The 15,435-nt window shown below is 46.2% G+C and overlaps 1 protein-coding gene across 1 annotated transcript; it reads right to left on the bottom strand.

The window, feature by feature from the left end:
• Positions 1-11,269: 11,269 nt before the first annotated feature.
• On the bottom strand, positions 11,270-15,435 carry LOC134729661 (putative methyl-CpG-binding domain protein 3-like 3). The gene has a single exon (XM_063600768.1). It carries the CDS (start codon positions 15,419-15,421, stop codon positions 14,858-14,860), a length of 564 nt encoding a protein of 187 aa, XP_063456838.1. The 5' UTR covers positions 15,422-15,435; the 3' UTR covers positions 11,270-14,857.

The following is a 15,435-nucleotide window of genomic DNA, read 5'->3' as shown; positions in this document are numbered from 1 at the left end:
GGAAAGTACATCAAGCCAGAGTATATATAAAAAAAAATTTTAATATTTAAAAAAAAAAGAATAATGTCAAACAAACAGAAAAATAATGAAAACACACTTGAAACTGGGTGAAAAACTTGAATGGACCCTACACAAAAGAATATAAACAAGTGACCGTAAAAAATTATTATTATTATTATTATTATCATTAATTTTCAGGTGGAGTCTTGTTCTGTCACCCAGGCTGGAGTGCAGTGGCACGATCTTGGCTCAGCGCAACTCTGCCTTCTGGGTTCAAGCGATTCTCCTGCCTCAGCCTCCTGAGTAGGTGGGATTACAGGCTCCCACCACCACGTCCAGCTAATTTTTGTATTTTAAGTAGACACAGGGTTTTACCATGTTGCCCAGGCTGGTCTTGAACGCCTGACCTCAAGTGATCCACCCGCCTTGGCCTCCCAAATTGCTGAGATTACAGGCATGAGCTACCGCGCCCGGCCTAAATGACCAGCAAAATTTGAGCAAATGTTTAACCCTTTTAGCTTCAGGGAAATGCTAAAAAAATAAAAATTACAATAAGATACTATTATATAGATATCAACTTAGCTAAAGGGAAAAACACAGAAACACCAAGTGCTGACTAGATTATGGAGGGACCAGTCTTTCCTGTAAGGATAGTGGGAGTTTAAATTGGAATAACCACTTTGGAAAACTATATGCAAACATCTATTAAAGCTGTATAGGGCCAGGCATGGTGGTTTATGCCTGTAATCCCAGCATTTTGGGAAGCAGAGGTGGGAGGATCGCTTGAGCTCAGTAGTCTAGAACCAACTTGGACAACATAGGAAGACCTTATCTCTACAAAAAATGAAAAATAAGCATTGTGAGGCATGGCGATGCCTGCCTGTAGTCCCATCTACTTAGGAGGCTGAAGTGGGAGGACCACTTGAGCCCAGGAGATCAAGGCTGTAGTGAGTTGTGATTGAGCTACTGCACTCCAGCCTGGGTGACAGAGCAAGACCCTGTCTCAAAAACAAAAGCTGTAGGCTGGGCACAGTGGCTTACACCTGTAATCCCAGCACTTCAGGAGGCTGAAGCGCACGGATTACTTGAGGTCAGGAGTTTGAGACCAGCCTGGCCAACATGGTGAAACCTCCTCTCTATTGAAAATACAAAAGAATTAGCCAGGCATGGTGGCGTACGCCTGTAGTCTCAGCTACTCGGGAGGCTGATGCAGGAGAATTGCTTGAACCCAGAGGTGGAGGTTGCGGTGAGACAAGATTGCGCCAGTGCACTCCAGCCTGGGTGAGAGAGAGACTGTCGCAAAAGAACAAACAGGCGGTGGCTCAAGCTTGTAATCCCAGCACTTTGGGAGGCCGAGGCAGGCAGATCACCTGAGATCAGGAATTCAAGACCAGCCAGGCAAACATGGTGAAACACCATCTCCACAAAAATACAAAAATTAGCTAGGCCTGATGGTGGATGCCTGTAATCCCAGCTAGTTGGGAGGCTGAGGCGGGAGAATCGCTTGAACCTGGGAGGCGAGGGTTGCAGTGAGCCGAGATCGCGCCACTACACTCCAGCCTGGGCAACAGATCGATACTCCGTCTCAAACAAACCCCAAAAGCCGTATAAACGTCTACCCTCTTCCCTTGCACACAGCATTTATCTCAACATTGTACATGCGTGCCCACCAATTTCATGTTCTGAGGGGCACAGAACCTGCAGTCATAATAGCTCTTGTCAGAAACCAGCCAATGAACAGCAGGAGAATGAATAAATACTGGGGCATCTGCACCCATCGGATCTTCTCACAGCAATCAGAGCTCACAAATGACAACCGGCACAACCTTAAGCCTTGATCTCTCAAAGCTGAGGTTAATCCAAACCCAAGACAGTGCATACCATGTGGTTCCCTACACGTGAAACAAAAACCAGCCAAACTAATCCTAGGTGCTGTTACAACAGAGGGTGCCTTCGTGGGAGGCAGGATGAGGTGGCGGGAAAAGGCACCTGGGGATGAATCCGCTATTCTATTCATGGATTTCAGTGCTGGGCATGAGTGCGTTCAGTTTGTGAAAGTTCATGAAGATGTACGTGTCTGATTTTTTGCACTTTGCTCTATGTAAGTTCTATGCCAATAACAATTGAGGAAAAGAGACTGAGATATAAACTTCCACTTATGGCCAATCTGTAGCAAACTTCCATCCCATAAAAGCAACCTCAGGAATACCGCCTTGTATACTGGGAATTTGCCGAAAGAGTAGATTTCAGCTACTCTTTCTACACACACGTACACAAAGGTAATTACATCAGGAGACAGATATGTTCCTTTGCTTCATTGTAGTAATCATTTCGCTACATATACGTGCATCAAAACATCATGTATGCCTTAAATACATACAATTAAAAACAACACAGGCCGGGCGTAGTGGCTCATGCCTGTAATCCCAGCACTTTGGGAGGCCAAGGCAGGTGGATAACGAGGTCAGGAGATCAAGACCATCCTGGGTAACACGGTGAAACCTTGTCTCTACTAAAAATACAAAAAATAGCGGGTATGGTGGTGGGCACCTGTAGTCCCAGCTACTTGGGAGGCGGAGGCAGGAGAATGGCATGAACCTGGGAGGTGGAGCTTGCAGTGAGCTGAGATAGCGCCCCTGCACTCCAGCCTGAGTGACAGAGCGAGACTCTGTCTCAAAACAAAACAATACAAAACAAAAAAACAAAAAAAAAACCCCACACACCTGGGTGCAGTGGCTCGCGCCTCTAATCGCAGCACTTTGACAGGCCGAGAAAGGTGAATTGGTTGAGGCCAGGAGTTCGAGGCCAGCCTGGCCAACATGATGAAACCCTGTTTCTACTAAAAATGCAAAAATTAGCCAGGCATGGTGGTGGGCACCTGTAATCTCAGCTACTTGGGAGGCTGAGGTACATGAATCCCTTGAACCTGGGAGGTGGAGGTTGCAGTGATCTGAGATCACGCCACTGCACTCCAGCCGGGGCGAGAGTGAGAATTTGTCTCAAAACAAACAAACACCCAACACCTGATAGATAAACAGATAAAAAAATACAATTTCTGCAGCCTTGGTCTCTGCAGTGACTACTCAGTTTTTTCTTATGATTTTTCACAATCTTTTCCTTGCGTAAACCCTCCTGGTTTGATTTTTGGGGATGCAGAGAAATACTGGCTATTTTGCCAATTTGGACCTGGGACTAGGAAGTTTAAGACACAATTGGGGCCGGGTGCGGTGGCTCACGCCTGTAATCCCAGCACTTTGGGAGGCCAAAGCAGGAGGATCATGAGGTCAGGAGCTGAGACCGTCCTGGCTCACACTGTGAAACCCCGTCTCTACTAAAAAATACAAAAAAAATTAGCTGGGCGTGATGGTGGGGGCCTGTAGTTCCAGCTACTCGGGAGGCTGAGGCAGGAGAATGGCGTGAACCCAGGAGACAGAACTTGCAGTGAGCTGAGATCGCGCCACTGCACTCCAGCCTGGGCGACAGAGTGAGACTCCGTCTCAAATTAAAAAAAAAAAAAAAAAAGACACAATTAGCTTACAGATTTAATCATGTAGGGCAATTTCAAGGTACTGATGTCTCCCTCAGCACCTCAGCAAACTCCATTATACGGATGCAAATGATCCTGCCTGGGATCCAGACACCAGTCCTTTTAAATTTTACTGTGAAATTCAAATGAGCTGCAAAATCTGAGACCCCCTGAAATGACAGAAATGTCCTCTTCTTGACTTAGAAATGAAGGACTTAGAGTTCTTTTTTTTTTTTTTTGAGGTACAATCTGGCTCTGTCACCCAGGCTGGAGTGCAGTGGTGTGATCTCAGCTCACTGCAAATTCCGCCTCCCGGATTCAAGCAATTCTCCTGCCTCAGCCTCTCGAGTCACTGTTATTACAGGTGCCCACCACCAAGCCTAGCTAACTTTTGTATTTTTTTTTTTTTTCGAAACAGAGTCTTGCTCTGTCGTGCAGGCTGGAGTGCACTGGTGCGATCTCGGCTCACTGCAACCTCTGCCCCCCCGGGTTCAAGCAATTATCCTGCCTCAGCCTCCTGAGTAGCTGGGATTACAGGCACCCGCAACCACGCCCAGCAAATTTTTGTATTTTTAGTAGAGATGAGGTTTCACCATGTTGGCCAGGCTGGTCTTAAACTCCTGACCTCAAGTGATCCAACCACCACGGCCTCCTAAAGTGCTAGGATTACAGGCATGAGCCACCACACCCGGCCTAATTTTTGTGTTTTTAGTAGAGATGGGGTTTCACCAAGTTGGCCAGGCTGGTCACAAACTCCTGACCTCAAACGATCTGTCCGCCTCGGCCTCCCAAAGTGCTGGGATAACAGGTGTAAACCACCCTGCCCTGGCAGGACTTGGAGTTCTTCAAAATAATAATAACAATAAATTCTGTTTGGGAGGCTGAGGTGGGCAGATCACTTGAGGTCAGGACAAGACCAGCCTGGCCAACATGATGAAACCCTGACTCTACCAAGAATACAAAAATTAGCTGGGCGTGGCTGGGCGCGGTGGCTCATGCCTGTAATCCCAGCACTTTGGGAGGCTGAGGCAGGTGGATCACCTGAGGTCGGGAGTTTGAGACCAGCCTGGCCGACATGGTGATACCTCGTCTCTACTAAAAAAAATACAAACAATAGCCGGATGTGGTGGCAGGCGCCTGTAATCCCAGCTACTTGGAACTTGGAAGGCTGAGGCAGGAGAATTGCTTGAACCTGGGAGGTGGAGGTTGCAGTGAGCCGAGATCATGTCATTGCACTCCAGCCTGGGCAACAGAGCAAGACTCCGTCTCAAAACAAACAAACAAACAAAAAAAACCCAATTAATTAAAATCATGGTAAACAGAAACTGAGATGTACAGTGACATGTAAAGGTCTCCTTCCTCATCCCATAAAACCCAATTTCTCACCACAAAACCATCCACTCCTTACACCTGTTGCCTTTCAAATACTTTTATTAAAGAACTGGGGGGGAAGGGAAAAGTGTGACAATTCAGAGTAGGAATGAGGATGGGCATTAAAAGAAAGGGACCGAAAGCCCAGGACTGCGCTTCATCTACATGTCAGCATTTCTGCCTGCCTGGCCAGCCTGTCTGCCTGCAAGGCCTTGGCCAGTCTCTCCCTGGCTTTCTTCACCCTCCTGGCCTGTCTCCGGATATCTGCAGGAGTCACCAATTGGCCAGAGAGGGGCGGTGGGAGCTGACAACCCATTCCTGGGGTTGGCCCCCCTGCCACAGCTGGAAACTGCCCAGGGGTGGGCTCAAGCGGGCTGTGGACACGCTCAGCACCAGCTCTGTCCAGAGATTCACTGGCCATCCCCGCTGCAAGGATACTTAAGACGCTCTCCAAATGCAGTGGACTTGAACCTTCTCCTTGGCTGCTGCAGGGCTGCAGGGCCTGCAGTCTCCGGTAGGTGCAGAGTTGCTGCGGCTTCTCCAGGTGCTCATCCCCTTTTCTGCGTCTGACCTGGTTGTCAGGATGAGACCTGATCCTCGTCACCGGCCTCTGGAAGATGCAGCTGGTGAGTCTCATGGGGAGAGCAGACCTCGCAGCTCGTCTCCGATGGGCCTTGGCCATGTGGATTTCTCGTTTCTTCTGTAAAGCCCAGGGCATCATGTTTCTTTTGAGCTTCCCCTTTCAAAAGAAAAGAAAATGTGAAATTTCAACCAAATGGAGACAGGAGAAGATCAGCTGTGGGGGGCTTCTCTCAGCTCAGTGGAATCTTCCCACCAGCCTCTCTTTCTGGGGAAATGTGTCTCAAATGGCAGTGTACATCCTCAGGGTTTGCTAAAGTCAGATATGTGGACCTGAAGCCAAGTAAGTCTGGGGTGGACCCTAGAGTCTGCATTTCTCCGTGTGACCCTGATGCTGCTGGCAGGAGCTCCAGGTATTGACACTGGGTCCTGGGACCTCATCGGGCTGATGCGAGTCCAGGACTAAATGCTCAAGGTCATGACCCAGGGTCAGTTCCAGACCTTGTCCCTCCTCATCCTCCTCAGAGGTCACCCCTCTCTTCTCTTCCCTGCCACTGTCAGCTACACAGATGCTGGTGCCTCCTAACCCATCCCCAACAGGACACCGGGATCCCAGACTTCCCTGTTCACCAAGACCTCACGCTTCTCTGTATCTCTTTCTGCTGTGCTTCAGGACACAACATCATTTTCATAGCTCCTTGACTCTCTGGTTTCCAAAGAAATCGTGCACTCGCCACCTTAAATACTCACTGCCACACCCAGATCCCACCTTCACCTGAACACCTCCTGCTCATGAAGAAAAACCTCAGAAACACCATGTTTGCCTTCTGTTTCTAAGAAGCTCAATTAACTAGAGTTCTACCATGAGAGAATCTTTTGATGACATACTGAGAAAGATGATCAAGCGCCTCCTAAGATTTGACGTCCTTTCTTGCTCTAACTCAGTTGGAAGACTCTAGTCTCATAAAGCTGTTTCCCCCACAAACCTCATCAGTGCACTTTCCATTTTAAAGCCTTTGTTTCTGTCCTTCTCATTTCATTTTTTGTTGTCCTGGCATAAAGATTAATACTACCCCTTACAGTACCCCTGGCATAAAGATTAATACTGACCCAAGATGTTCCCCTTTGGAGGGAAAATTATTTAGTCCCCTTAGTTACAGGGCACTTATGATGTGCCAAGCTGTGCAGTAGAACCCCTGATCCAGAAGTAAACTTCATAAATCACCACTCTGTTGATTTGCATCTTGGTGAGAAGGAAGACATAATAAACGCACTAAAAACAAATTTCTGGTGGAATATCAGATATAAGTAAGTTCCATGATGAAGAAGAAGGGAGTGACAGAGAGGGACGGAAGGAGGAGAAACAGAGAAACAGAAAAGAAATTCACTACAACGAATCGTGACAGTGAGTTTAGGGAATAAGCAACTCATCATGAAATTTTACCAGAGAACTAATTTTTTTTGTTTTTTGTTTTTTTAAAAAAACGGACCAAGCAATTTCTGGTTCAGGAGGTTTCCAGAGAGGGAGACAATTTGAAGACTGCAAGGCCAAATAATACTTCTTCCCTTTCCTAGTGATGTTGGATTTTTAAAAAAAAAATCAAAACTATTATCCCCATAGATTTTCATAGGCAAAAATGAGAATACTTTGAACATTATTCAACAAATATTAACACCTGAGGTATAACTTTCCACAACATCCAGTTTTAAGAACAACCCACTGCTAACTGTAAAGCTGTCTTACAGAAAGAAAAAGGACACATATGGACATTCCTGTAATCATTAAAAATCCCGTACTCACCAGAACAGGTGGGCTCGGAAAAGAGGTGAACGCAGGCTCTCCCATAGCCGTAGAGTTTCTCTTGCTGACCCCACTCTTGAGATGCAGACAACCCTTGGCTTGCCGGAAAATGCAGTGACTTCTGCATCTGGTTCCCCTTTTTATAGAGAAAGCGAGTGATAATGCAATCAGTGGATAATCCACAGGGAACACCCTGTCTCCGCCCATTGGATTTGAGGCATTTCTAAATCTTTATACAGAAACCAATGTGGTGTTACCTACACAGAGTGTGAGTAGAGAAAGAATTTAATACGTGTGTGTGTGTGTGGCGGGGTGGTATTTACAGTTAATATCAGCATTTTAGATATGTTTCCCTTTTTCTCCCAGTTTTCCAAACATCTTTGAATACTTTCTATAGAAATAGGAATGGAACTGTCTATGTACATCAATGTTCACGTAATATTTGATTTAATAACAAAAACTAAAGACCATTTCAATGTTCTTTAAGAAAAGAAAGCCCAAAACTTTTATTCACAATCCTATAGAATATATCACACAGTTGTTGCAAAGAAATTACTACTTTGGCCGGGAGAGGTGGCTTACGCCTATAATCCCAGCACTTTGGGAGACCAAGGCAGGTAGATCACCTGAGGTCAAGATGTCGAGACCAGCCTGGCCAACATGGTGAAACCCCATTTCTACTAAAAATACAAAACTTACCCTGGTGTGGTGGCATGCACCTGTAATCCCAGCTACTCGGGAGGCTGAGGCAGGATAATCGCTTGAACCTGGGAGGCAGAGGTTGCGGTGAGCGGAGATCGCACCACTGCAGCTCAGCATGGGCGACAGAGTGAGACTCCATCTCAAAAAAAAAAAAAAAAAAGTTCTATTTTGTGCATTTACATTTAATATAATTACCAGTAAATTTGAAATTGTTTCAATCATCTCATTTTTCCTAGGTTTTGACTTAACTGACTCACGTTCCTTTTGCCTTTACTTGACTGACTTTGAATCAAATATGTTTATTATTTTATTGTTATCTCCATGAACTTGCTAGTTACAGCCATACAGATCTGTGTAGTTATGCTAATAATTAAATCCTATACTCTGATACAATTAATTACTTTAACCCCTCCCACAAAATGCAAATACGTTAGAACACTTTTAATTCTCTTTTTAGCTGTTTCTGACTTTTGTATTACCATTCTCATGCATATTATTTCTACACATATGTTACTCTCCAGGAGACATTTCTAGTATTGCTTCATAAAGCAATATGCACTAATATTTACCTACAGATTATCTTGTGCATTCATCTTTATTCCTTTCTGCATTTCTAGCATTCAATCTGGGATTATTTCCCTGTGGACTTGAGAATTCATTCTAGTATTTTTTTTCTAATTCAATGCTGCTAACAACTAATTCTTTTCCTTTACACTTTTATTTAGGCATCTTTATTTGGGGGCAATATTGCTGTGAGGTACGGGTGTCTGGTTTGACAAATTTCTTTCAGCATATTAGAAATGGTGCCCCACTGATGTCTATCTCATTTTACCTGTGTTGAGATGTCAGCTGTCAGGCTTTTCCTTGCTTCTTTGGTTTCCACATTCTCTAAACTCTTTCTCGTTGTGGTTGGTTTGTAGGCCACAGTGTAGCTCATTATTGCTTCCTGTGTATTTCCTTTGCCTAGAGGGTGTGGAGTCAATTGCATCTGTGGGTTGATGTCTTTCATTGGTTTGGAAGGTGCATATGTCTCCTTCACTTCTGATATCCATTCTTGTCCAAGTTCTCTCTACTCTTCTTTTAATCACATCCCACTTGTCTCTGAATTTTCCAATGTTGTTCATGCTTTGGTGGGAATATTTGCTCTTGAACCTTGTTCCACTTTGCTAATCTACCTTTTTTCTAGGTTCAGTCTCATTTTAATTTTCCTTCTTTCCTTCCTTCCTTCCTTCCTTTCTTTCTTTCTCTTTCTTTATTTCTTTCTTTTCTCTCTTTTCTTTGGAGATGGGGTCTCACTCTGTCACCCAGGCTGGAGAGCAGTGGCAGGATCTCAGCTCACTGCAACCTCTGCCTCCTGGGTTCAATGATTCTCCTGCTTCAGCCTCCCAAGTAGCTGGGACTATAGGCACATGCCACCACACCCAGCTTATTTTTGTATTTTTTGTGGAGACGGGGTTTCACCATGTTGGCCAGGGTGGTCTCGAACTACTGACCTCAAGTGATGCACCTGCCTTGGCCTCTCAAAGTGCTAGGATTACAGGCGTGAGCCACCGTGCCTGGCCTAATTTCTTATACTCTTAGTTTCAGTTCCAAGTATAAAACACAGTAAATAGCTTTAATTAAAAACTAGGTAGAAGAACAGCTTCACAGTCAATGAGGAGACAATCTTCCTTCTTGATACAATGAAACTCTAAATAGAAAGGAGCAAATTCAAATTTGAACCATATTAAGATACATTAAGAGCAACTATTCATTCAAATACATCAGTAAGAGAGAAAGCGTGGAAAACCGGAGTGGGGGAAGAGGTTTTGATTCTGTACCCCCAGGAAAGTACATCAAGCCAGAGTATATATAAAAAAAATTTTAATATTAAAAAAAAATAATAATGTCAAACAAACAGAAAAATAATGAAAACACACTTGAAACTGGGTGAAAAACTTGAATGGACCCTACACAAAAGAATATAAACAAGTGACCGTAAAAAATTATTATTATTATTATTATTATCATTAATTTTCAGGTGGAGTCTTGTTCTGTCACCCAGGCTGGAGTGCAGTGGCACGATCTTGGCTCAGCGCAACTCTGCCTTCTGGGTTCAAGCGATTCTCCTGCCTCAGCCTCCTGAGTAGGTGGGATTACAGGCTCCCACCACCACGTCCAGCTAATTTTTGTATTTTAAGTAGACACAGGGTTTTACCATGTTGCCCAGGCTGGTCTTGAACGCCTGACCTCAAGTGATCCACCCGCCTTGGCCTCCCAAATTGCTGAGATTATAGGCACGAGCTACCGCGCCCGGCCTAAATGACCAGCAAAATTTGAGCAAATGTTTAACCCTTTTAGCTTCAGGGAAATGCTAAAAAAATAAAAATTACAATAAGATACTATTATATAGATATCAACTTAGCTAAAGGGAAAAACACAGAAACACCAAGTGCTGACTAGATTATGGAGGGACCAGTCTTTCCTGTAAGGATAGTGGGAGTTTAAATTGGAATAACCACTTTGGAAAACTATATGCAAACATCTATTAAAGCTGTATAGGGCCAGGCATGGTGGTTTATGCCTGTAATCCCAGCATTTTGGGAAGCAGAGGTGGGAGGATCGCTTGAGCTCAGTAGTCTAGAACCAACTTGGACAACATAGGAAGACCTTATCTCTACAAAAAATGAAAAATAAGCATTGTGAGGCATGGCGATGCCTGCCTGTAGTCCCATCTACTTAGGAGGCTGAAGTGGGAGGACCACTTGAGCCCAGGAGATCAAGGCTGTAGTGAGTTGTGATTGAGCTACTGCACTCCAGCCTGGGTGACAGAGCAAGACCCTGTCTCAAAAACAAAAGCTGTAGGCTGGGCACAGTGGCTTACACCTGTAATCCCAGCACTTCAGGAGGCTGAAGCGCACGGATTACTTGAGGTCAGGAGTTTGAGACCAGCCTGGCCAACATGGTGAAACCTCCTCTCTATTGAAAATACAAAAGAATTAGCCAGGCATGGTGGCGTACGCCTGTAGTCTCAGCTACTCGGGAGGCTGATGCAGGAGAATTGCTTGAACCCAGAGGTGGAGGTTGCGGTGAGACAAGATTGCGCCAGTGCACTCCAGCCTGGGTGAGAGAGAGACTGTCTCAAAAGAACAAACAGGCGGTGGCTCAAGCTTGTGATCCCAGCACTTTGGGAGGCCGAGGCAGGCAGATCACCTGAGATCAGGAATTCAAGACCAGCCAGGCAAACATGGTGAAACACCATCTCCACAAAAATACAAAAATTAGCTAGGCCTGATGGTGGATGCCTGTAATCCCAGCTAGTTGGGAGGCTGAGGCGGGAGAATCGCTTGAACCTGGGAGGCGAGGGTTGCAGTGAGCCGAGATCGCGCCACTACACTCCAGCCTGGGCAACAGATCGATACTCCGTCTCAAACAAACCCCAAAAGCCGTATAAACGTCTACCCTCTTCCCTTGCACACAGCATTTATCTCAACATTGTACATGCGTGCCCACCAATTTCATGTTCTGAGGGGCACAGAACCTGCAGTCATAATAGCTCTTGTCAGAAACCAGCCAATGAACAGCAGGAGAATGAATAAATACTGGGGCATCTGCACCCATCGGATCTTCTCACAGCAATCAGAGCTCACAAATGACAACCGGCACAACCTTAAGCCTTGATCTCTCAAAGCTGAGGTTAATCCAAACCCAAGACAGTGCATACCATGTGGTTCCCTACACGTGAAACAAAAACCAGCCAAACTAATCCTAGGTGCTGTTACAACAGAGGGTGCCTTCGTGGGAGGCAGGATGAGGTGGCGGGAAAAGGCACCTGGGGATGAATCCGCTATTCTATTCATGGATTTCAGTGCTGGGCATGAGTGCGTTCAGTTTGTGAAAGTTCATGAAGATGTACGTGTCTGATTTTTTGCACTTTGCTCTATGTAAGTTCTATGCCAATAACAATTGAGGAAAAGAGACTGAGATATAAACTTCCACTTATGGCCAATCTGTAGCAAACTTCCATCCCATAAAAGCAACCTCAGGAATACCGCCTTGTATACTGGGAATTTGCCGAAAGAGTAGATTTCAGCTACTCTTTCTACACACACGTACACAAAGGTAATTACATCAGGAGACAGATATGTTCCTTTGCTTCATTGTAGTAATCATTTCGCTACATATACGTGCATCAAAACATCATGTATGCCTTAAATACATACAATTAAAAACAACACAGGCCGGGCGTAGTGGCTCATGCCTGTAATCCCAGCACTTTGGGAGGCCAAGGCAGGTGGATAACGAGGTCAGGAGATCAAGACCATCCTGGGTAACACGGTGAAACCCTGTCTCTACTAAAAATACAAAAAATAGCGGGTATGGTGGTGGGCACCTGTAGTCCCAGCTACTTGGGAGGCGGAGGCAGGAGAATGGCATGAACCTGGGAGGTGGAGCTTGCAGTGAGCTGAGATAGCGCCCCTGCACTCCAGCCTGAGTGACAGAGTGAGACTCTGTCTCAAAACAAAACAATACAAAACAAAAAAACAAAAAAAAACCCCACACACCTGGGTGCAGTGGCTCGCGCCTCTAATCGCAGCACTTTGACAGGCCGAGAAAGGTGAATTGGTTGAGGCCAGGAGTTCGAGGCCAGCCTGGCCAACATGATGAAACCCTGTTTCTACTAAAAATGCAAAAATTAGCCAGGCATGGTGGTGGGCACCTGTAATCTCAGCTACTTGGGAGGCTGAGGTACATGAATCCCTTGAACCTGGGAGGTGGAGGTTGCAGTGATCTGAGATCACGCCACTGCACTCCAGCCGGGGCGAGAGTGAGAATTTGTCTCAAAACAAACAAACACCCAACACCTGATAGATAAACAGATAAAAAAATACAATTTCTGCAGCCTTGGTCTCTGCAGTGACTACTCAGTTTTTTCTTATGATTTTTCACAATCTTTTCCTTGCGTAAATCCTCCTGGTTTGATTTTTGGGGATGCAGAGAAATACTGGCTATTTTGCCAATTTGGACCTGGGACTAGGAAGTTTAAGACACAATTAGGGCCGGGTGCGGTGGCTCACGCCTGTAATCCCAGCACTTTGGGAGGCCAAAGCAGGAGGATCATGAAGTCAGGAGCTGAGACCGTCCTGGCTCACACTGTGAAACCCCGTCTCTACTAAAAAATACAAAAAAAATTAGCTGGGCGTGATGGTGGGGGCCTGTAGTTCCAGCTACTCGGGAGGCTGAGGCAGGAGAATGGCGTGAACCCAGGAGACAGAACTTGCAGTGAGCTGAGATCGCGCCACTGCACTCCAGCCTGGGCGACAGAGTGAGACTCCGTCTCAAATTAAAAAAAAAAAAAAAAAAAGACACAATTAGCTTACAGATTTAATCATGTAGGGCAATTTCAAGGTACTGATGTCTCCCTCAGCACCTCAGCAAACTCCATTATACGGATGCAAATGATCCTGCCTGGGATCCAGACACCAGTCCTTTTAAATTTTACTGTGAAATTCAAATGAGCTGCAAAATCTGAGACCCCCTGAAATGACAGAAATGTCCTCTTCTTGACTTAGAAATGAAGGACTTAGAGTTCTTTTTTTTTTTTTTTTTTGAGTTAGAATCTGGCTCTGTCACCCAGGCTGGAGTGCAGTGGTGTGATCTCAGCTCACTGCAAATTCCGCCTCCCGGATTCAAGCAATTCTCCTGCCTCAGCCTCTCGAGTCACTGTTATTACAGGTGCCCACCACCAAGCCTAGCTAACTTTTGTATTTTTTTTTTTTTCGAAACAGAGTCTTGCTCTGTCGTGCAGGCTGGAGTGCACTGGTGCGATCTCGGCTCACTGCAACCTCTGCCCCCCCGGGTTCAAGCAATTATCCTGCCTCAGCCTCCTGAGTAGCTGGGATTACAGGCACCCGCCACCGCGCCCAGCGAATTTTTGTATTTTTAGTAGAGATGAGGTTTCACCATGTTGGCCAGGCTGGTCTTAAACTCCTGACCTCAAGTGATCCAACCACCACGGCCTCCTAAAGTGCTAGGATTACAGGCGTGAGCCACCACACCCGGCCTAATTTTTGTGTTTTTAGTAGAGATGGGGTTTCACCAAGTTGGCCAGGCTGGTCACAAACTCCTGACCTCAAACGATCTGTCCGCCTCGGCCTCCCAAAGTGCTGGGATAACAGGTGTAAACCACCCTGCCCTGGCAGGACTTGGAGTTCTTCAAAATAATAATAACAATAAATTCTGTTTGGGAGGCTGAGGTGGGCAGATCACTTGAGGTCAGGACAAGACCAGCCTGGCCAACATGATGAAACCCTGACTCTACCAAGAATACAAAAATTAGCTGGGCGTGGCTGGGCGCGGTGGCTCATGCCTGTAATCCCAGCACTTTGGGAGGCTGAGGCAGGTGGATCACCTGAGGTCGGGAGTTTGAGACCAGCCTGGCCGACATGGTGATACCTCGTCTCTACTAAAAAAAATACAAACAATAGCCGGATGTGGTGGCAGGCGCCTGTAATCCCAGCTACTTGGAACTTGGAAGGCTGAGGCAGGAGAATTGCTTCAACCTGGGAGGTGGAGGTTGCAGTGAGCCGAGATCATGTCATTGCACTCCAGCCTGGGCAACAGAGCAAGACTCCGTCTCAAAACAAACAAACAAACAAAAAAAACCCAATTAATTAAAATCATGGTAAACAGAAACTGAGATGTACAGTGACATGTAAAGGTCTCCTTCCTCATCCCATAAAACCCAATTTCTCACCACAAAACCATCCACTCCTTACACCTGTTGCCTTTCAAATACTTTTATTAAAGAACTGGTGGGGAAGGGAAAAGGGTGACAATTCAGAGTAGGAATGAGGATGGGCATTAAAAGAAAGGGACCGAAAGCCCGGGACTGCGCTTCATCTACATGTCAGCATTTCTGCCTGCCTGGCCAGCCTGTCTGCCTGCAAGGCCTTGGCCAGTCTCTCCCTGGCTTTCTTCACCCTCCTGGCCTGTCTCCGGATATCTGCAGGAGTCACCAATTGGCCAGAGAGGGGCGGTGGGAGCTGACAACCCATTCCTGGGGTTGGCCCCCCTGCCACAGCTGGAAACTGCCCAGGGGTGGGCTCAAGCGGGCTGTGGACACGCTCAGCACCAGCTCTGTCCAGAGATTCACTGGCCGTCCCCGCTGCAAGGATACTTAAGACGCTCTCCAAATGCAGTGGACTTGAACCTTCTCCTTGGCTGCTGCAGGGCTGCAGGGCCTGCAGTCTCCGGTAGGCGCAGAGTTGCTGCGGCTTCTCCAGGTGCTCATCCCCTTTTCTGCGTCTGACCTGGTTGTCAGGATGAGACCTGATCCTCGTCACCGGCCTCTGGAAGATGCAGCTGGTGAGTCTCATGGGGAGAGCAGACCTCGCAGCTCGTCTCCGATGGGCCTTGGCCATGTGGATTTCTCGTTTCTTCTGTAAAGCCCAGGGCATCATGTTTCTTTTGAGCT

This window comes from Pan paniscus, chromosome 20 (genome assembly GCF_029289425.2).
Source record: "Pan paniscus chromosome 20, NHGRI_mPanPan1-v2.0_pri, whole genome shotgun sequence".
Lineage (NCBI taxonomy): Eukaryota > Metazoa > Chordata > Mammalia > Primates > Hominidae > Pan > Pan paniscus.
Note: the sequence above shows the minus strand (reverse complement) of the source record. Positions and strands in the feature narration are given on the sequence as shown.